Source organism: Mytilus edulis, chromosome 14 (genome assembly GCF_963676685.1).
Source record: "Mytilus edulis chromosome 14, xbMytEdul2.2, whole genome shotgun sequence".
Lineage (NCBI taxonomy): Eukaryota > Metazoa > Mollusca > Bivalvia > Mytilida > Mytilidae > Mytilus > Mytilus edulis.
The window spans coordinates 65673719-65698267 of record NC_092357.1 but is presented as its reverse complement, the minus strand read 5'-3'; the positions used below and the strand labels follow the sequence as shown (position 1 = coordinate 65698267).

Here is a 24549-nt window from a genome sequence, read left to right as displayed (position 1 = left end):
ATTGTTTTTCACTGGATCGCTATGTGAACTATTCTAAAGATGTTTCAATCATCATTCCTTTCCTTAATGTTACATACTTAAGGATATACTTAGGTGGCAGAGGTTTCAGAATTTGTGTCAAATTTTCAGACTCCTTGGGTATTGTCTTTTAATACAGGGTTAAATATTTTGCTCTATAACACTTTTTTTTTCTTTTCATATAGGACTCCATAAGCTTTTAAGAAGTCATTTACTAAAATGTAAGCAGATTCTTGATTTCCCTTCTTTCGATTCGAGACCCAATAATACCAATGCAAATATATGGTAAAATTCCAAGTCTGCCTTAAGCTTTTTTCCACCATTTTTTTTTATCTGGAAAAAGTAACAAATACCAATATAAAATTCACGGCTCCACTAAGAGGAAGTAACAAATACCAATTTAAAGTTCTCAACTCCACTAAGAGGAAGTAACAAATACCAATTTAAAGTTCACAACTCCACTTAGAGGAAGTAACAAATACTAATATAAAGTTCACAACTCCACCAAGAGGAAGTAACAAATACCAATATAAAGTTCACAACTCCACTAAGAGGAAGTAACAAATACCAATATAAAGTTCACAACTCCACTAAGAGGAAGTAACAAATACCAATTTAAAGTTCACAACTCCACCAAGAGGAAGTAACAAATACCAATTTAAAGTTCACAATTCCACTAAGAGGAAGTAACAAATACCAATTTAAAGTTCACAACTCTACCAAGAGGAAGTAACAAATACCAATTTAAAGTTCACAACTCCACCAAGAGGAAGTAACAAATACCAATTTAAAGTTCATAACTCCACTAAGAGCTAGAAGTAACAAATACCAATTTAAAGTTCACAGCTCCACTAAGAGGAAGTAACAAATACCAATTTGTTATTCACAACTCCACTATTTAAAGAGGAAGTAACAAATATCGATTTAAAGTTCACAACTCCACTAAGAGGAAGTAACAAATACCAATTTTAAGTTCAAATTACCACTTGGAAAAGTAGCAAGTAACAATTCTGATCAATTCTGAATTCAAAATAACAGTTGGAGGAACAGCTAAATATATACCAATTTTAAGTTCACAATTCCACATGGAAGAGCAGCAAAAACTCTATTTTATATGTACGATTCAACTTAGGATTTGGCAGTAAGGATGCAAATGGGAAAATTACCGTAACCAGAATTGGGCAGGAAGAAGGAAGATTGATTGAGTAATTGTTGGTGTTAACACCACTTTCAGCAATACATATTGTCTACTGTAAAATCAGAAATTATTGCGATGTTTTTATTATGGCGAAAAATGCGATAGGGTTGAAATCTTTCATATGGATAAAACAGGATTTTTCTCAATATTGCAAAATAAATGAACCTTAGCTGAGGGAGTGAGGTCAAATAATCTCCATGAATATGAGATGTGCAAATGTTCATACATGTACAACTGCATACCAAATATCATTGCCCTTCCTCTAGCAGCTTCCCATTAACTTGACATAATCACAAACTTATATTTTACAAGCTACTGGCACCAGTCTTGTAACAGCATACATTTGTCCTTTTTTTTTACTCTGTCAAGGGGAGACAACAATATGAAAAGAAAGTCATCACAATAAATTGTATTAATTCAAAATCTGAAAAAAAAATCACAACAATTAACTTCAACGTGTTTTAACCATTTTCACACATTAAAATCATAACAAAAAACATAATACTTTATCAATAAATAAACAATATCAAATTATAACATACATGTATTTACAAAAAATATCAATATTTATTATTTTATATATTAAATATATTTTTGATTTTTGATAAACATATGCACACAACATGTACAATGTACTTTGTCTTCTTTGGTTAGGTACAAATGTGCATGAATACATACATATGTATATATATATATATATATATATAATGAAAACATTTGCTAAACCAGGGACCATTGTTATCATTTATTTGGTACTGAAAGTTCTTCTGTCAATAGAATTATTAGGATTATTTCCCTTTGTCAAACAAATTAGAATTTCTCGTTGCATTGAAGACCTGTTGGTGACCTTCTGCTGTTGTCTGCTCTATGGTCGGGTTGTTGTCTCTTTGGCACATTCCCCATTTCCATTCTCAATTTTATAAATAAGGATATTTTACCTTACATGTACAGACAGCTCTTTTAATTTTAATATATATACCTTTTATTTATTATTTTTACAAATGTCACGAATGTCTTCGTGAAATTTGTTACTAAATGTTTACCAAATATTAGGTTTTGTCAAGCCACAGCAAATATAAATAAATCATATGTAAATATTTGACCTTCAGAAACCATAAAAGGCTTACGTTATAAATATTTGACCTTTAGTACTTCTCACATGAATATATTTGACCTTAGTGCTTTCAAAATGAATATTTGACCTGAAGTGTATTTTATTTATCCTTACGTTACCATAAATGGCTTCCCACACCTTTTACAGCTAAAATTTTGTGCACTTTGAAAGTTGTCTAACAGTTCTTCATTTGAAATTTCTTCCTCGCACCAATTTGTTTCTGGCATAAGATTGTTTTCTGCAGATACATGTAGTCCATTTGAATTTTCGTCCTTGCATGAATTTGTTTCAGAATAAATTTCTGTTCCAACATTGTCAGAGATTCTTGGACTTTTATCAATTTCATCATCTGTATCGTTCACATCTTCGTTGTCTTTATTGTTTATACATGTATCGCTATTTAGTTTCAGTCTTTTGTTATTTACATTTTTTAAGATTGGGGACTTTTTATCTAACTTCTGGTCATTCAACTGGGTTGTTTCTTCATTAACACATGTGTTAACAGATTCAACTTTTTTGATGTTTTGACTTTTCAATTCTGTTGGCTTTTGCATACCGCAGTTGCAAAAATCTTCCCCTGAACTTTTCTGACATTTAGAGATATGGTTAGTAAAGCAAATCTTATTGACATAAGTTTTCTGACAAATGTGACATTCATACGTCTTTTTTGGTTTTCCAGGTGTGCAGGAAACGAGATGCTTCTGCAGAGTATTTTCTGTCATAAAAGGCTTCGAACATTTCTCACACTTAAATGGTTGTTCTTGACCATGAACCATTCGAGCATGATCTCTTAGATATGAAGGTCGTCTGAATTTTTTACCGCACAATTCACACATGAAAGGTTTTTCTCCTGTGTGTAGACGGGAATGATTCATTAAATGAGACCCTTTCCTGAACCCCACTCCACAAACTAAACATTTAAATGGTCGTTCATTTGTATGTACTTTCATTTTATGATTAGAGAGAGCATCGTTTCTTTTGAATGCCATCCCGCATTCTTCACAAGGATACTGGAGAGTGTCAACCATATCCCGACTATTCACATATTCTTTGTGAGTTTTCATGTGACATCTTAAACTCCATTTGCTAGACAAACTTACAGAACAAATGTCGCACTTGAATAATTTTTCACCAGTATGAGAAATTTGGTGAATTTGAAGATATGCCTTTCGTCGAAACTTTTTACCACAAAGAAGGCACTCAAATGGTGCTTCACCAGTATGTTGTCGCAAATGGTTAACAAGATGGTGTTTTTGATTAAATACTTTTAAACAGAATTCACATTCATTGACAGAATCCCCTGTATGGAGCCTCATGTGTTTCATTACTTGTTTTTCAGTATCGAAGATAGCTGAACATACAGAACAAGCATATGTTGGATTGTGATTTGATTCAATTCTGTGTCGATCTAATTCTTTTTTACCAGTAAATGATACCCTGCAAACTTCACATGAAAATATATGAGATTTAGCATGTCTTTTCAACAACTTTTGTGTATCAAATGTTTCAAAACATTTTTCACAAGGAAATTTAAACGAATCATGTTTTTTGCCAAAATTTGCATTCAACCTTGTTTTTATATCAGAAACTGATAAATCTTTCATCAAGTGCTTGTGTTGCTTCTCTGGACAAAATTCTAAAGCTGCATTACTACCCATTTCATAATTTTGGGAAATTTTGTTCCTATGTGCTTTTATAACATGCCGACTTAAACCACTTTTCAAACTAAAACTTGACCCACAGTGTTCACAAAAGAATTTGTTTGTTTTAACTTTTTCATTATTGCTTTCACAATTCAATAATTTATTCCCATTTGTTATCTCCCCTATTAGTAACTTATCCACATTTGTCTCCCCTTCATTTTTATGAAATTGTAAATTTTCTGTATTGCAAATGTACATTTCTCCTGCATCTTCAGTTGCATGTTTAGCAGGGAATAATTCACTTGTGTTAACAAACATAGTTTCTGGGCAAAAATATTCTTGTTCATCTTTCGTCTGCTGTTTTTCTGTCTTTATCACTATATTTATCTCTTCATTTGTATCCATACAAACATTCATGTCTTTCTAAATCTGCTTTGGATTAAATTTCTGAATGACCAAAGTCATTTAGTTCGAATGTGGTACCAATTCTCTGAAATAAAAGAATACATTGTACTTGTTATTTTTTTTTTATCTTGAAAGTACAATAAAATTGAGAATGGAAATGGGAAATGTGCCAAAGAGACAACAACCCAACCATAGAGCAGACAACAGCAGAAGGTCACCAACAGGTCTTCAATGCAACAAGGAATTCCGGCAATGATCATTTCTAGATTTTTTTTTTAAATGCATCGGAACTAAACACATTTATTTAAAAACCAGTTGTTGGCATGACAGGGGTTGTGTTCTTCTCATATATATATGTTATGATGGTAAGACAAGAGTGCACACGCTGAAATGTCTCGCCTTCTATACTAATCATTGATATTATGTTGATAGTCCTAAGTATAAAGCTAAGCTTTAATACAACTGTCACATAAACTTAACATTAACCAAGATAACTAAACAAAGACCAATGAACCTTGAAAATGAGGTCAAGGTCAGATGAACCATGCCAGGCAGATAATGTACAGCTAACAATGCTTCTATACAACATATATAGTTGACTTATTACTTATAGTTTAAGAAAAATAGACCAAAACACAAAAACTTAACATTGTGCAATGAACCGTGAAAATGAGGTCACGGTCAAATAAAACTTGCGCGACTGACATAAAGATCATAAAATATTTCCATACACCAAATATAGATGACCTATGGCATATAGTATTAGATAAAAAGACCAAAACTCAAAAACTTAACTTTGACCACTGAACCATGAAAATGAGGTCAAGGTCACATGACATCTGCCCGCTAGATAGGTACACCTCACAATCATTCCATACAACAAATATAGTAGACCTATTGCATATAGTATGAGAAAAACAGACCAAAACACAAAAATTTAACTATAACCACTGAACCATGAAAATGAGGTCAAGGTCAGATGACACCTGCCAGTTGGACATGTACACCTTACAGTTCTTCCATACACCGAATATACTAGCCCTATTGCTTGTAGTATCTGAGATATGGACTTGACCACCAAAACTTAACCTTGTTCACTGATCCATGAAATGAGGTCGAGGTCAAGTGAAAACTGTCTGACAGACATGAGGACCTTTCAAGGTACGCACATATCAAATATAGTTATCCTATTACTTATAATAAGAGAGAATTCAACATTACAAAAAATGGTCACTGAACCATGAAAATGAGGTCAAGGACATTGGACATGTGACTGACGGAAACTTCGTAACATGAGGCATCTATATACAAAGTATGAAGCATCCAGGTCTTCCACCTTCTAAAATATAAAGCTTTTAAGAAGTTAGCTAACACCGCCGCCGCCGCCGCCGTAGCCGCCGCCGGATCACTATCCCTATGTCGAGCTTTCTGCAACAAAAGTTGCAGGCTCGACAATACTAAACCCCTTACGGGAGGGATTGTGCCTAATACTCATATGTTGAAGACATAATCTTTCAATCAGTTTAATTGATTTTCTTTTGTTACATTTTCTGACATTAGACTCAGACTTCTCTTGAACTGAATTTTAATGTTTGTATTGTTATGCATTTACTTTTTTAAATTGGTTAGAGGTATAGGGGGAGGGTTGGAATCTCATAAACATGTTAAACTCCGCCGCCTTTCTGTGCCTGTCCCAAGTCAGGAGCCTGTGGCCTTTGTTAGTCCTGTATGATTTTTAATTTTAGTTTCTTGTGTATAATTTGGAGTTTAGTATGGCATTCATTATCACTGAGCCAGTATATATATATATATTTATTTAGGGGGCAGCTGAAGGATACCTCCGGGTGTGGGAATTTCTCACTGCATTGAAGACCTATTGTTGACCTTCTGCTGTTATCTGTTCTATGGACGGGTTGTTGTTTCTTTGACACATTCCCCATTTCCATTTTCAATTTTATGTATTATGCAACATTAATTTTTTGAAAATAAGTATATTTTAACCAATCAAATTGAAATATATATACATAAACTGAGTATTTATGGAATACTCACCTTGAAGAGTGATCATTTTATGTTCTATACCTCATATTTACATGTTTAAGTAATTTGTAAGATTTAAGTTTTCTTTTCAAGGTTTGAGTGATCTCCCCTGATTCTTCTCCAAGAAATAAACACAGAAATCTACTAACAATCTATTTCATTCTGCTCCCCCCCCCCCCCTTTCCCCTACCAAAAAAAAAACCTGCCTCATTGATAACATTTGTATACAAGGAGACGGAAATAAAAAATTTCACAACCAATGGGAGATAACTCAACCTATTTTTCCCTCTGAGAGCAAAATGTATTTTACATTAATCTTCACAAAAAACAAGTATGCAAGGACACTGCAATAGTGCAATTTGAATGTGAAGAGGCCTGTTGCTGGGTACACATCTCAGATCTGCTATTAACTTTTTGATTAATTTAAAATGCATATTATAAAGTCTAAGATTGAAGATTCTATAATTTGGTAAAAAAGGACTGGGTACATTTTGAGGAAATACTGCTTGACCTTAAATCTGATGAAGTACAGAATTCAATAATGCAAGTGTTACTCCATTTATTTATTGAAAGTTTTTTTCTAAAACATACATGTACATGATGTACAAATGATGTAGGAAAAACATCATGGCAAAAAACCACATAACTTGGTCTGAGATCACTCATCTATGTGTAGAGTTTTTTTTTACTGTGTTAGCTACATGTATAATGGACTTTCTCATATTACGTGCACATGGTAAACAGTTTTGATTTCATTTTTAAATTAATCATGTTAATTAAGGTTAATGTTTCAGAGTTAACCCTTTCCTCCATAACAGGTTGGGAACAAACCCCCTGTATGGTGATTATACCTGTATAGAGGGATAATCCTTCTTTAGAGGGGTAAATTTATCCCTCTATAGAGGGGTATTTTTGTTAACAGTTTGCACTGGATTTAAAACAAATTAGGGCAGAATGGCACACGTGCGTTGGAATCGATTGGAGCAATATATATTGCACCAGAAAAACGTCTACGAGAAAAAATGTCAAGGATGAACTAATTTTGGAGCGGCATGCCGGCCTAAAATTTGCAAAAGCGGTAATTTTTTTTTTTTTATCGAAAAGTCTATTTCTCCAAAACAGGAGCAGTAAAATCCAAAGAACTGTTAATCAAATTGGGTTGGCCTTATCCCTCTTTAGAAGGATTATCCCTCTATACAGGTTTAATCACCATATAGAGGGTTTGTTCCCAACCTTAATGGTGTCTTTTGATGCCACCCCCTCAAAACAGTCTCAGCTTCCTTGATGAGTGCTGGGACTAAATAAATATATTTTTTTATTGGGACCGGATAAATTTAAAAAAAAATAAATTATACAAATTTATACAAATATTTTATTAGCACAAACTCATGAACAATAAATGGTTAAAGCTCATGGTATATCAATTACATAGTTGGTCAAACATAATAAGTATTGCAAATAATGACTATATTACTATGTAATATTATAAACAATGGTTATGAATTAGACATATTGACAATTTTATAGAGTTTGTTCTACTTTACGCAGGTTCAGACTGTCTGAAATGAAAGAGGAAGTCAATTTTAGGATTGTGTATACGTATGAATTATTATTTAATAAAAAGATTATATTATTTTCATGTTTTTGAAATTTTGTAGGATCGATTATATTTGAAACTTTTTGGTAGAATATGGCTCTTTTAGTTGAGTATTTTTAAGAAATTGAATACTTCTTTTTGTAAGGCCAAATAAAAATATATATATGTGTGGTTCCAGTAACCCTACCTTCCCTACTTTTTCGTCTTGAAAATAGCCTACCCTAAAGATTTTATTGTCATTTTTCATTAAGCATTGTTAAAGTCAGAATGATGCTTCCATATATAGACTCAATGTAAAAAAAAAATCAAAAATCAAAAAAAATCCCTACCTACCTTCCCTAACTTTTGTTCAGATGTAACTGGAACCACACATACTATTTTATTTGGCCTAACTTCATTGGGGTGTGAAAGTGTTGACCGAAGTACATTTTGTATGAAGCGCGAAAGCGCTTCATACTAAAAATGTGCACACGGTCAACGCTTTTACAACCCTATGAAGTTACAAAAAGAAGCATTCAATACTTATAATTACATATTTTTAGCAATGATCATGAAAACACGAATTTTATAATTGTTTTATTTAATTCACCTGTGTACTTTATTGTGGGACCACGTGTTATCATGAATGAAAAGTTTTATTGAGCAATGAAATTGCCTACGAAATAACATGTGATGTGCAGTAAGCCAATCAGAATAAAGTATCATAATGAAACATACATCTAATGTAATTATTTCACAATGTAAAAGAAAATGTTTTTCATTTTCAATTTGACCAGAAGTACATACAGAGCAGTATCTCTCATTTCTGGGAATATTTAGATGTCTCCCTCTTTCAATCATCAGTATATGAGCGTTTATACGGATCTTACATATATCAGATCAAATTATATTGCAAGATGATCTAAAAAATCTCGAGAAATGGAGTGATACACAGTCAGGGGACTTTACTTAAATAAGTGATTTTTTAAATCACTGATTTAAGTAACATTATTTCCATAAAGGTTGAAAGTTACTATTTAAGTAGTACAAATTAATCACTAGAAGAAGTGATTTAATTTTATTGTAGCTTTAAATATAGAATACTAATGATCCAGGGACTAATTATGTTTCTAAACTTATCAGAACCAACATCTGTGTTGTCTATGATGAACAGGTCATATCAGGTGATGACCTTGTGCTGAATCCAGGATAATGGCATAAAAATCACTTGTTTAAATATCAGACCTCAATTTCCTTCCCAAAAATCACTTCTTAAAGTATCATTCTTTTAATAATCCCTACTAATTTCAACACCCCCGAACAGTGAAATTTTTTTCGCGAACAGTAGAATTTTATTACATAATTTGAAAGATGAAACATTGAACTTCACAGGAAAAATACTCCCACTGCTGGGAAAAATCTTTTAAGAAAGTATCAGTTTATTATGTAAAGCCATTATTATAGCATTTTTTCAACTAAAATAGAATTTTCAGCTAAATGATAGCATCAAAGCCAGAAACCTTTCTACTTAAAAGAAGCAAAAAGTTTTTGTTTTTTTTTAAATTTTACTAATTAAAAGATAATAATTAAACCTATATGTTTAAAATTTTGAAAAAACTACAAAATTCCAATTTGTGACAAAACCATGAATTTGCTACTCAAATAAGTGATTTAAAAATCACTTATTTCAGTAAGTCCCCTGACTGATACATGGCTGTTGAAGTTCCATCCAGAAAAATGCAAACACATAAATATAAGTAGAGGGGTAAGAGAAGATAAGACAAGTTACAAACTATTAGGTCATGATATAAGCAAATGTAAAGAAGAGAAAGATATTGGAGTAGTAATTGATGAAGATTTAACCTTTGAAAGACACATATGCGAAAAAGTGAACAAAGCTAATTCAACTTTTGCCGCAATTAGAAGGACATTTAAAAACTTAAATGAAAAAATCTTCATACCTCTATACAAAACATTAGTGCGAACACACTTAGACTATGCTAGTTCTGTATGGGCACCTTTTAAAAAGAAATCCATTGACAAAATCGAAAATGTACAAAAAAGGGCAACACGACAAATACCAGGATTCAATAAACTGAGCTACCCGGGAAGACTGAAAAAACTTAAGCTGCCAACATTGTCATATAGAAGAGTCCGAGGGGACATGATTGAGACATACAAGATACTTAATGGTAATTACGATCCAGAAACGAGTTCATTCCTTAAATTAATTGCAAGCACTGAAAATAGACATAGCACAAGAGTAAACAGTAATAAAATCATTCACCAACGATTCAAAACAAGTCTGAGGAAAAACAGTTTTCTGTAAGAATAGCCAAATTATGGAACAAGTTACCGGATAAAGTAACTAAAGCGCCATCTATAAACTCATTCAAAAATAGACTAGATAGATACTGGGAATACGAAGAAATCTATTATTCTGATTATCGAGCTGAATTAACCGGAAGCAGTATCAGAAATAATGGAGACAATAATCAATTATATGAGTCTGGTGAAGAGGAACCGTGAGGATCCTGTACCGGAAAACATCATTAAGTAAGTATGAGGCTGGACTGACTTCTTTAGGCTTTGAAGAAAAAAAAAAAAAAAGCCTTGCCAGACATTATTATTTGGACTATTAAAGTTTCATGTCGATCCAGCCCCATAAATATAAAATATTTTTAGTCCGACATAAGGCGTCCCAGTAAAAATTAAAATAGCCTTGACAGACGTCACTCATAATAAAATTTATCAGATTATTTGGACTACATGAAATTGAAACTGTGAAAGCGTTTATAGCTGTTACACGAGGAACAGACTGAACTTTGGATGGTCAAGAAGATGAGTGCCTATGTTAGGTGGAAAAACAATGATGATAGATTTAATCACCTTTCAATTTTTGGAATTTGTTGTTGACTGGATGCAAATATTATTGAAATTGACAGGAAATGACTTTTGGGAAGTAAATGCCGAAACAATTTCGGTACGAATATTTATTTGTGATTCCTCTTCTCGGGAAAAATACAAGTTAAAATATGAAGGCAAAGTGAAATGTTTTAGTAAAAAATCACTTCTTCTAGTTCTACAGTCTTTTTAATTCATAAACACTTAAAGAAAAGTTGAAATCATAGAAGTATCTGTAAATATCCGTAAAAATGAACTGGTTTACTGTGTTATGATGTAAGGGTTCCAGTCCACAGCTGCTTGGGAAAAAACAACAGTGTTCACAGTGGTCCAATATGCATGATATGATTATTTCGACTTGAAAACCTTGTTGGCATTAATTTGTTATCGTCTCCATGTTCAAAAATAGTTTAAGGTGAACTAAATTAGATAGTTTTCGGTTGTTAATAATTGATCTGCCAACAAATATTCAAAATGGCCACCATTTTTGTGTCAAAAATTGATTTTATGTCACTATATTTAAATTATAATGTCAGACAAGAAATTAATTATAAACCCACACAAAATTAATGCCAAATTTGTTCTTCCCCCTTGCTGGATTTGAACTTGTGCTACTTTGATATCGTGGCACCAAATTAAATCGCTTTGCACTATGCCCGATGTGCTAGACTACTGGATCACCTATGCTCTAAAATTAATATGAGGCAGGCATTACCTGTAAATGGGGACGAAGTCTGTATGAATTATTTTTTTGTAACTTAAATATTTGTTTAAAAAAAATGAAACTGAAATACCGTAACGTTTCCGATTTTGGTTCTGTTGTTAGGGATTTAGTTGTGACGTTATTTAAATTATGACGTCATATGCAATGTAAACAAAGAAACGCTATCATCAGGTAACGTTTTTTCATATCAAGGAATTAATAAAAATGAAATTGGTATTGCGCGTTCCTTCCTATTTTATACTAGACTGATAAATATATATTTTACTCAAAGTTTCATACAAACGAGACCAGAAAAAGGAAGTACATTGTACATTTTTGCGCAGGTTCGGGATTTCAAAACACGACCAAAAAAAATTTGAACGATTTTGAGTTCATTAGTAAAGTAACAATGAAAATTTTCCCGTATTTTTTTTTTTTATTGAATTTTCTACTGTTATTGGGGACTCCCCATATAAAGCTTAATTTGGCATGGTGTTTATAGCAAAGACATTGATCATACATGTGGTTATAAGTTCATTCAACAATTTGAAGTAAAATAAGATAATTGAAGACCATATACATGTACATTGACATATACATAGTTTAAATATTACAAATAATGACTTGGATGGAGAGTTGTCTCATTTGCACTCATACCACATCTTCTTATATCCATCTAGAACTTTATCTTTATTGTACCAATTATAAAAAACATTATGAATATTGCAAGTGTTTAACAAAAACTACATACATGTACATGTACATAAGATAAAAAAAAAATGAAATGGGGACAAAGGTGTGGGTAAATTACCTTTCATTTGATTTTTATCATGTTTATACCAGACATTTGATTTTCCCTTCAAGACAAGAGTGTCAGACTGCTGATACATGTATATAAGTATTTTTTTTCTCAAAAAAAAACCTCAAGACATGCATACATGTACATACAATCATTAAAAAGAAGCATCTGATGTTGAATGGTCATAATTGAAATATTTATAATGTTTATATACACTGTGTATGTTCGTACAGCGGATATAGGTACTAACCAAGCAGACATGATCGAAATTTGAACTGACTCTGTAACGAAAATCTTTGTTTTGTTTTATCAACATTCAGTGTACATTTCTCAACATCTTAAATTCCTGCTCCGAAATAATTTTCGCATCAATTTTTTCCTATTTATTAGACATATTTTATATTCTAATAAGAACTAATAACTTGTAAATGCGCAAATAGTTGTGAATGTCAACACCAACTTTCGATTTCGATAAAATTATCGAGCCATTTACGTGTTTTATAAATTCCGAATAGTCCATGTTTACAATATATGAACTGGTTTATTAATAACTTTTAAAAATGAAAGTACAATAGGGTCACGAGTGCACATTTAGTTTCCCTAAATAGGTGTAATACCACCATTGATTTTTCCCTATTAGTCTTTGTTAAATTGGCACTTTTAAAAAAATCGTACAGTATTTACCTTTATTTCAACCAAAGAAATACTTTGCATGTGTAAAGTTCAATCCTTTCCAGTGATACAGTGAAAATTTCACACTACATTTCATTGCATATAAGAAAGTAACCACCGCCGAGGGTAGACAACCCAATTTTGACACTGTTATTTACTGGTTACCTGCTTTGGTAACTATATAACCTTCACGTTCCAAAATATTTTATAAGACCATCAAATAAAAAAAGAATGATGCTTTCAGACACCCAACATACATATTTACGACTCAGAAAAATTTAAGTGCATTGAAATGCAGGGTTAATTTTCTACAACTGTCAAATTCAAGGGAATATTTTTTTAGGCCTACTTTCGTATGCAACCGGATGTGACGTACCATGATTTGGTGGTATTACACCTGAAAGAAAGCTAATACAGGGCAAAAGTAATAGTAACCAATCATAAACCTACCTATGATTACTCATTCCTTGAAACTTTTTGGGTAATAAACGAGTATGAAAATTTTGTTTTTTTGTACGGTGTACAGTAACTTACATTAACTATGCACCGTACAGAAAGATTTATGTGGTCAGCTAAACACCGTACACAACGCTTCTTTTCGAAATAAAATATTGAAGAAATTTAAGGTATATAAGTTAGTATTGAATTTTACCTGAAGCAGAAGAAAAACTCAATGTTTGAACAATTTATCTTTTTTTGTCCTCACAAAACTATATCAGTAACAGGCTATTATTTAAACTTGGAATTATTTTTAATTATGGAATTTAAATAATTTCTTGCGCTTGAAATTTTTTAATAAATTTCATGTTTATTTTGTACTTAAATGTCCTGTGCTGTGCACAACACTTTCTATTACATGAAGATAGTGCATTTCCAATAGAATGTATTGTGCTGTGCACAACACTATCTATACAAAATACTTTGCATGGGAAGTGTTATGAACCGCTCAAAACATTACTATTCCAAATGAACATGGAATTTAATAAAAATTTCAACACAAGAAATTATGCAAATTCCATAATTAAAAATAATTCCAGGTTCAAATAATAGCCTGTTCAGTGCTATTTAATCTATCCTTTGCTGTCTAGTAGATTGTAATGTGATATCTTTTGGGATATTGTGACTAGTTGATACTCGATAGTTGATCATTGCCAATGATTGGTTTGATCACTACCTATGCCTTTCATTCCTTTCAAGTCATGCAAGTTAACACTTCATTATGAAAAGTTAATTCTAATTAAGGTTTGTGGACATTACAATGGGAAAGGATAATTTTGTAAGTTCAATTCAGATTTTATTTCTGGAATTAGATAAGTAAAGGTGAATTGTGATTTGGATGGAGAGTTGTCTCATTAGCACTCATACCACATCTTCTTATATCTATCTAATAACCATATTTCTGTAGCAGGAACAATTCTGCCTAAGATTCGGGGATGCGGACCACAGCTAATTCTAGTTTGTAAACTGATGTGTGCGGAAAACGACTGATGCCAAAAGTGATGCGCTATAATATATCTAAGTAAATGAAAACCAAAAACTGAAAACAATATATAATTTAATCAATGAAGTACAACTTATATTATCATATGCCAAAAGTAATTAGAAATGGAGCATTCAAAGACTTCAAATTAACTCGTACTAGGAAGGCATGTAGCAAATGCACTTACGTACTATGGAGGCATGTAGCAAATGCACTAACCTATGTTCTGGTTGGAAAGCTTGGCTTTCCTAGGTTGGACTGAATGTCAATCCTCAGAGGATTCAAAATAAGAATCTAAAACTAGTTATATAAAATATATAAATTTCTCACTGAAGGTAACCAAAGAATTTGCAACGATGCAAATATTAAACTTTACAATCCAAATAAATATCTTAAACCAATGAATTAAAATAGCAAAAGCTATGTAATTTAACCTTAATAAGCTTCATGTAAATTAATTAACAATGAAATACATCAAATATGAAATTTAGAGTTTTACCAAAGGGAGCTAAAAATTAACTAATAACTCTGTCTGCTACATTTCTTTAACTCAGTTCAAGTTTGAGCCAAATTGGGATAAAGAAATCATTTGTCTAGGAAAATCATTGCATTGTAGTATTACCACATAATTTATGTATTAAATGGTCTTGATTTGGATATGCAAATACCACGGCTGGTAATCTACACACGCAGAACATTTGGTTCTGCAATGAAAACCGTGAGAGGATTTTCCGGTTGTGCTTGAGTGGAGTAATTGTCACCGCTTCAAAAGGTATGTACCTTTCTAAATCTCAATTTTCTTATTCAACTGATCAAAATATTGAAAATCAGAGAATGCTATGCTGTGGTGAATACTTTAACGAAGAAATACATGTATCATTTACTGTTGTACGTAGAGTTGAACTCTTACAAAATCAGTTGCCCCACGAGAAATCGCCTAAAAAAGTGACATTTTAATTTTAAAATGGTTCTATTTACAGACCTACAAGTTCAAATTTAGTTTTTTTTAGGGCAATGGGTATGAATGTTGTTTTTGGCGGCGTGTACGCTGTCCGGTGTTGATAGACGTCTTAATAATTCAAAAAAACTACATTTTTTCATTAAGTCATGCGTGAGGGGATCGGTTCTGATTGAGGACATCGTGAATGCGTGAGGGGAAGTACAAATCATATCTTTATATTCAAGCTATGAGTCGTTGAAACTTACCTAAATAAGTCTACATTGTTCATGAAAAAACACATAATGTGTGCTAAAAAAATCACTGAGATTGATATTGAAATAAATTGTTGGAACCTAGGGTTTAATAATATGTTTCACGAAGAATAAAAACAAAAAATGTTGTCAACGATAATCAAAAATACTGCAGAGATGTTGGGGAGTATCTCATTCATCTTGATTCGTCCTTTTCAAACCACTCAACAATGTCCAAAAACAGGTCGAATGCAATGTTGTTTTAAAGGAAAACGTCCACTAATGAAAAAAAAAAAATCTTTCACTTTTCCCTTCGTCTGAGAGTTTATCTAAAGCACTTTGAAAAACTTTATGTTCTTCCTCAATGTCTTCCATTTGGTCTTTCTCGTGGTCTACTACGTGGTCTTCTTCTGTGACTTCTTCTATGTCTTCTTCGTTGTCTAATACATGCTCTTCCTTATGGTCTTCCTCGAGATTATCTTGGCTTACTTACATCGATGTTCGTGAATAATAAATTCTGTATATCTGCCCTTTTTGTTTCGGAAATGTCGTGATTTTGGGTGAACAGATTACGTCTAATATATATAAGTGTTGAAGTTTTGATCGGCGATATACTTTTCTTTAATATATGTGGTGATCTCTGTGACGTATATTTGACGACAGGACTACTCCGACAGGGTTTAGTTCGCTTCGAGGGCTGGGATAACTTTTATCTCCATGGCTTTTTGTAGAGAGTCAATTTTAGTCCTCTTTTCTTTTTACCTTTGAATAATGGCATTTTCTGAATTTAAGCAAACAATTTTAAATAGTATGATTTTATTGAATCAGTGATCAATTTACATCTGTTAAAGTATAAGGAGAAATCTGTGATGATTTTTAATCAGCATTGATCACATTTATTGAGTCAACAAAAGTCACAAAGCCAAAGATTAAACAAAATTTCTGTACTTCCCCTCACGCATTCACGATGTCCTCAATCAGAACCGATCCCCTCACGCATGACTTAATGAAAAAATGTAGTTTTTGGAATTATTAAGACGTCTATCAACACCGGACAGCGTACACGCCGCCAAAAACAACATTCATACCCATTGCCCTAAAAAAAAACTAAATTTGAACTTGTAGGTCTGTAAATAGAACATTTTAAAATTAAAATGTCACTTTTTTAGGCGATTTCTCGTGGGGCAACTGATTTTGTAAGAGTTCAACTCTACGTACAACAGTAAATGATACATGTATTTCTTCGTTAAAGTATTCACCACAGCATAGCATTCTCTGATTTTCAATATTTTGATCAGTTGAATAAGAAAATTGAGATTTAGAAATGTACATACCTTTTGAAGCGGTGACAATTACTCCACTCAAGCACAACCGGAAAATCCTCTCACGGTTTTCATTGCAGAACCAAATGTTCTGCGTGTGTAGATTACCAGCCGTGAATACACATTTTTAGATTAACAACATTTTAAAGAATACAGGAGCCTGTAATTCAGTGGTTGTCGTTTGTTTATGTGTTATATATTTATTTTTCGTTCATTTTACATAAATAAGGCCGTTAGTTTTTATACGACCGCAAAATTTGAAAATTTTTTCGTCGTATATTGCTATCACGTTGGCGGCGTCGTCTGCGTCGTCGTCGTCGTCGTCCGAATACTTTTAGTTTTCGCACTCTAACTTTAGTAAAAGTGAATGGAAATCTATGAAATTTTAACATAAGGTTTATGACCACAAAAGGAAGGTTGGTATTGATTTTGGGAGTTTTGGTCCCAACTTTTTAGGAATTAGGGGCCAAAAAGGGCCCAAATAAGCATTTTCTTGGTTTTCGCACTATAACTTTAGTTTAAGTTAATAGAAATCTACGAAATTTTGACACAAGGTTTATGACCACAAAAGAACGGTTGGGATTGATTTTGGAAGTTTTGGTTTCAACAGTTTAGGAATTAGGGGCCAAAAAAGGGCCCAAATAAGCATTATTCTTGGTTTTCGCACAATAACTTTAGTTTAAGTAAATAAAAATCAATGAAATTTAAACACAATGTTAATGACTACAAAAGGAAGGTTGGTATTGATTTTGGGAGTTTAGGTCCCAACAGTTTAGGAATTAGGGGCCAAAAAGGGACCCAAATAAGCATTTTTCTTGGTTTTCGCACCATAACGTTAGTATAAGTAAATAGAAATCTATGAAATTTAAACACAAGGTTTATGACCATAAAAGGAAGGTTGGTATTGATTTTGGGAGTTTAGGTCCCAACAGTTTAGGAATTAGGGGCCAAAAAGGGACCCAAATAAGCATTTTTCTTGGTTTTCGCACCATAACGTTAGTATAAGTAAATAGAAATCTATGAAATTTAAACACAAGGTTTATGACCATAAAAGGAAGGTTGGTATTGATTTTGGGAGTTTTGGTCCCAACAGAATAAGGGGCCCAAAGGGTCCAAAATTAAACTTTGTTTGATTTCATCCAAAATTGAATAATTGGGGTTCTTTGATATGCCGAATCTAACTGTCATGACTGTATATGTAGATTCTTAACTTTTGGTCCCGTTTTCAAATTGGTCTACATTAAGGTCCAAAGGGTCCAAAATTAAACTTAGTTTGATTTTGACAAAAAATGAATCAGTTAGGTTCTTTGATATGCTGAATCTAAAAATGTACTTAGATTCTTGATTATTGGCCCAGTTTTCAAGTTGGTCCAAATCGGGGTCCAAAATTAAACTTTGTTTGATTTCATCAAAAATTGAATAAATGGGGTTCTTTGATATACCAAATCTAACTGTGTATGTAGATTCTTCATTTTTGGTCCTGTTTTCAAATTGGTCTACACTAAAGTCCAAAGGGTCCAAAATTAAACTTAGTCTGATTTTAACAAAAATTGAAATCTTGGGGTTCTTTGATATGCTGAATCCAAAAATGTACTTAGATTTTTTATTATGGGCCCAGTTTTCAAGTTGGTCCAAATCAGGATCTAAAATTATTATATTAAGTATTGTGCAATAGCAAGTCTTTTCAATTGCACAGTATTGCGCAATGGCAAGAAATATCTAATTGCACAATATTGTGAAATAGCAAATTTTTTTTTAATTAGAGTTATCTTTCTTTGTCCAGAATAGTAAGCAAGAAATATCTAATTTCAAAATATTGTGCAATAGCAAGATTTTTTTTTAATTGGAGTTATCTTTCTTTGTCCAGAATCAACTTAAATCTTTGTTATATACAATATACAATGTATATTCACTTTTTACTACCAACTGATAAATTAAAATAATCTTTACCATTCAGTGATAACAAGCAGTTTTTTTACATCTTAATATTTTATGATGTATTTAAATGAGTAGTTATTGTTGCAAACTCCAATAGAAATTTTAATTGAGATTAGTTTTGGAATAAGGGAAAGGGGGATGTGATTAAAAAAATTGGGTTCAATTTTTCTCATTTGAAATTTCATAAATAAAAAAGAAAATTTCTTCAAACATTTTTTTGAGAGGATTAATATTCAACAGCATAGTGAATTGCTCTAAGAGAAAACAAAAATTTTAAGTTCATTAGAACACATTCATTCTGTGTCAGAAACCTATGCTGTGTCAACTATTTAATCACAATCCAAATTTAGAGCTGAATCCAGCTTGAATGTTGTGTCCATACTTGCCCCAACCGTTCAGGGTTCAACCTCTGCGGTCGTATAAAGCTACGCCCTGCGGAGCATCTGGTTTTCGTTTGAATTGTTTTACATTGTCTTATCGGGGCAATTTATAGCTGACTATGCCGTATGGGCTTTGCTTATTGTTGAAGGCCGTACGGTGACCTATAGTTGTTAATGTCTGTGTCATTTTGGTCTTTTGTGGATAGTTGTCTCATTGGCAATCATACCACATCTTCTTATTTACATGTTTATAAATGATCAGGTTTGTTTTGATCCAGTATAAAATGGTGTTATGGATATATATTCAAATATCATGTTGATAAACTATTTTCTTTTTTTTTTCTTTAGGTTAGTTTAATGCTGCAGATTTTTGAACTAGCATAAAATGGATGTGTATACCACAGAAATAACATCTTTAATTGAAGATCAGTTTGGTAATGTTGATCAATTTATGAATAAATGCCTTCCTGGTTACAAATTAAACAGAGACTACAATGGAACCAATGGTGATAAAGGTAATCTAATGTAACATTGTTTGTAACGTTAATTTTGATTGGACAACTCCACCAATTATCATGGCATCAATTCACACTTGATCATGTTGATGCCATGAAAAGGTACCTGCAAGCGTAGATGACATATGACAGATTTTAAATGTATGAAACATAGTTGTTTTCTGTTAGTTTTATTAGAATGGAAATAACAATATTATATTTTATGCTTAAACGTCAATTGGTGAATTTATGGCTGCAAATACCCTTTTACTGGCTCCGCTAAATTGACACCAGTAAACTCAAGTTGCAACCATCAAATCACCAATTGATGCTGTCAGAGCTGAAATTACAATATAGTTATCTCTTAATTATATATATATTTTACATGTGTGGTTATGTAAGTGAGCAATAAATTTAAATTCTCCTAGTATGTATGAATATTGATATTGTAAACTCAAAAATTATTGTGTGCATTTATTATTGCCAGTTATTGAAGAATGAAAAAAATTGAAAAAATGTGAGATTAATTACATTGTATTGCGATGTCGAGAAAATTTGCCTACATATATTTATAAGATATCAGAATATGAGTTATTATTATATTAATACTCACCCAGTTACAGTACGGGTAGAGACTTATTTTTACGGATGTCTTAATCCGTCTAGTCGGATATGAATAATCCGACATTTTTATGGTAGGTAGTATGGTCATTAATCAACAGATCCAGGTGTGAATGGTAATATATTTGTCCTTTCATCTTAATCTGTGCTACTAGAATTACGGTTCACTGATTTCAGAATCATGAATATTGACAATGTACATTGTCAATATTCATGATTTTTACGTTAATAAAAGCATAGCTGTATATCTATAGTTTCCAAGAGTAAAGTGATACTCTCAGCAAAGGGCAATAACTTTAATTTTCTAGCGTGAAAGATTTACACGTACATATCAAAGATAATATAATCATGCCATATTTCCTTAGTTGTTCATTTACCTGGTAAATGGATGAACACTTTATTTAGATATACAGTGAAACCTGATTTAAACTAATCCTGTGTAAATCGAAAACCTGTATAAAACAAAACATGTTTGTAAGCATAGTCGTATCAAATTATGTACGTTGTAAACCTGATAAAACAGAACATCAGCATAACTTTTACTGTAGCAGAGCATGAAATGCACTTCGCAAATTTAAAAATTTTGTCTGATTCATTTTTAGATACAGACAGTACTCCAGATAATGACATGAGTCATTTAGAGGAAAGCACACAACAAGGAACAGAAGCACGAAGAAGTTCTGGTTTGGAGCATGGCAGTCAAGAAGAATGTATAAGGAATAGTATTTCTTCTATTGATTCTGGTACTATACAAGTAAAATCTGAAATTGTTTATGATGATTCAGATAGTAGTGATTCTGAAAACAGCACTGAAAATGAGTCACTGTCTGAAAAAGCTTACAACATAGTGGTGCCATCTATGCCATTTTCTAACAACCAAAATGAGAAAAGCATGTTCATGTACAGTATGAGTAGAGATAATGAAATGAATTCAGTCAATAAAACTGACGATATGTTGACTAAACATGACAAATCTACGCTGAAAATGAAATTCCACATTTGTAAAGAATGTGGAAAAGTTTGTAGATCGCCATGGAAACTAATGACCCATGTAAAATCACATAATTATAGAGACCAATACGAATGTCCAGAATGTGGAGTCTGTAATAGTAGCAAGAAAGAAATGAAAAAACATTTCCGTCGCCATGCTAACTTAATACCTCAGACAGAAAAATCACACAAATGTCATATGTGTAATGCTTCCTTTCAATCACCTTCAAAATTAAAAATACACATGTGTATGCACGGTGGGATAAGACCTTATACGTGTGGACTGTGTAATAAGAGTTTTACATGGAGTGGAGGGCTCAGGGACCATCTCAAGATACACACAGGAGAGAGACCTCATACATGTAAATTCTGTTCGAAAACATTCCCCGACACATCGAAATTAAAAAATCATCAAAGAATACACACAGGTGAAAAGCCACATGTGTGTAAAACGTGTGGGAAAGGTTTCATTGAAAGTGGAAAATTGAAAAGACACATGAGAACACATACAGGCGAACAACCATATAAGTGTGATCTATGTGATAAAAGATTTAATGTAATTAGTAACCTAAACAAACACATGACAATACATAGCGGGGAGAAACCTTATGTGTGTAATATATGTGGAAGGGGATTTTCTCAAAATACAAATCTTAAAAGTCATTCTAGAATACACACTGGGGAAAAAGATCCGTACAAATGTGAAGTATGTGACGTAAGGTTTGAACGAATCATCGAAGCTAATGTGCATGCTTGTTCAGGGTCTAAAAAGAACAATGTTAAAGCTAAATTTATTGTTCCCGAGAAGGGAGACAATTTAGAGAAAATTTCAAAGGGTTATAACTCTGATACAGATGTGACTGAAAATGGAGGTATTTCTGAATTGCAGAAAATCAGTATGGGAAACAACTCTAGGAATGAGATTGATGAAAAGACAGTTTCAGTAGGCAAAAGACGTGTAGCAAGGGGAGGTAAATCTAGCAACTTGTCAGAGCAAAGATTAAATGATAGCATGACAATTGACACAATTAGAAGTAACAATATGGCAGATGTGATTGAATTTTGTAAAGACAAAAATGTTAAAATTGAGAGGAACTATGGTGAAGAAATTCCGGATGATGTTAGTTTAAGGGTTGAGGTTGAAAATCTGTTGAAAAAAAATGAAGAAATAAATGAAAAAAATATGAACAGTGATGGTCAAATATTTGATGGTCAAAATCACTTGACCAAGTCAGAAGTTTACAGGCCGATTTTAGTCTTTCAAGAATACCCCTGTCAACACTGTGGAAAGGTTTTCCATGCTTTACGGAAATTGAAAATGCATGAGAAAATACATTCTAGGCACCGTCCTTTTGTTTGCAACTACTGCGGGAAAACTTTTATAGAAAAACAAAAATTATCAATACATTTGAGAATACATACAAACTACAGACCATTCCCTTGTACTATGTGTAATAAAAAATTCACCGTTAAAAGCACATTAGAAAAGCATATTATAATTTGTAGTGGCCAGAAACCATATGAATGTACACTCTGTAGTAGGAGCTTTGCTCAAACTTCAAATCTTAAAGGTCACATGAGAGTTCATACTGGTGAATTAGACCCGAAAAAATGTGGTGTTTGCAGACAAAGATTTAAAAGTGTAAAAGATGCAAAAAATCACCCTTGTCCTGGGCCTCCTGAGGTTAAGGAATTGGCATCTAAGAAAAGAGGAAACAACAAGAGAAAGAATTTGAGAAATAAAAAAGTAAAGACAAAATCTGCTATTGGAAAATATTCATCTAAAAGGAAAAAATCGAAAAGAAAACCAAAGTCAACTTCTGACATTAAGGACAGCAACCTTTATATAGTTAATTGTGAAACAGTTCCAGCTTTTGCAAATAAAAGCAAAAATACTGAAGACTTGGATAATTTACCTGATGAAATTCAAGATCTAGGCAATAACACTACTGACATTATCAAAAAAGATGATGAAGTTCAAGATTTTCCAAATTTTCTGAATGAAGTTCAAGATTGTTCAAAAAATGCATTAAAATATAATGAAGTTCAGGATTATAATATCATGACAAATGTACATCATCCAAACTTTGGTTTTGATTCTACTGTGGAAACAAACACTTCTGACAGCTTTGATATTGTTATAAAAACTGAAATATTGGATACAAATTATGAGTAATCATTTAAAAACATGATCAATTTGTTGAAACTATAGCATGCACTAATGTCTTAAATTTATAGTTGCAAGTTGAATCTTGTGTACTAAACATAGTTAATTAGAGAATTTTTAATGTTTTACATATATTTTTTATACACAAGAACTTTGATTTATGACAGTATTACCCGCTTTTTTCATGTTTTGATAGAAGAATCCTTACATTTTGAAATTATTTATGTACTATTCATGTTTCTGAGTTTAAAAAAAATATAGTGGTACATTACTTTTTACAATTACAATGCTGCTAACTGTGGGATAAAAGGGAGTTGATTGTGGGATATGGCGTTTTTTGTAATGTACATCTTTTGGACAAAGTAATTTTTCAATATGTCTTTCAGATTTCCCTAAATTCACAAATCCTTATGATTTGTTTCTTTGATATGATTAGTTTTGTGATTATAGCATTCCAAGTAATTCATCTTGATTCACCAGCATTCAGAGTGAATTACTTACAATCACCAATTTTTTATATAAAAAAAAAAGAGCTCTAAGTTGGTTATACACATTCACTGTTTTAAACTAAAAGTACAGAATACAAAAAAAATATGTTAGCTATATCATTGTATATGTCAGTGTATACATATATATATGTAAGTTAAAGTGTTAAGTGTATTCAGGGGCGGATGCAGGAATTTTCGAAAGGGGGGGTGCTAACCCAGGGCAAACAGGGCAAAGGGGGGGTGCAAAACATATGTCCCGATACAAATGCATTGATCGACAAAAATAAAGGGGGGGTGCGCACCCCCGGAACCCCCCCCCCCCTGGATCCGCCACTGGTATTTGTAGAACAGAAGAAACTTGTGCATAGAACAGATGTGGTGAAAATTACTGTTTATTGATCTGAGA

At 32.4% G+C, this 24549-nt stretch overlaps 2 protein-coding genes across 2 annotated transcripts; one reads left to right on the top strand and one right to left on the bottom strand.

Moving 5' to 3' along the window:
- Positions 1-1654: 1654 nt before the first annotated feature.
- On the bottom strand, positions 1655-10949 carry LOC139503851 (zinc finger protein ZFP2-like). The gene is made up of 2 exons (XM_071293806.1): positions 10884-10949; positions 1655-4463 (listed from the first exon to the last, which is right to left on the bottom strand). The coding sequence occupies exon 2, from the start codon at positions 4388-4390 to the stop codon at positions 2441-2443; it is 1950 nt and encodes a 649-aa protein (XP_071149907.1). The 5' UTR covers positions 4391-4463; positions 10884-10949; the 3' UTR covers positions 1655-2440.
- A 202-nt stretch (positions 10950-11151) lies between these two features.
- On the top strand, positions 11152-24247 carry LOC139503850 (zinc finger protein 271-like). The gene is made up of 3 exons (XM_071293805.1): positions 11152-11313; positions 19732-19898; positions 21101-24247. Exons 2-3 carry the CDS (start codon positions 19769-19771, stop codon positions 23662-23664), a joined length of 2694 nt encoding a protein of 897 aa, XP_071149906.1. The 5' UTR covers positions 11152-11313; positions 19732-19768; the 3' UTR covers positions 23665-24247.
- Positions 24248-24549: the final 302 nt, after the last annotated feature.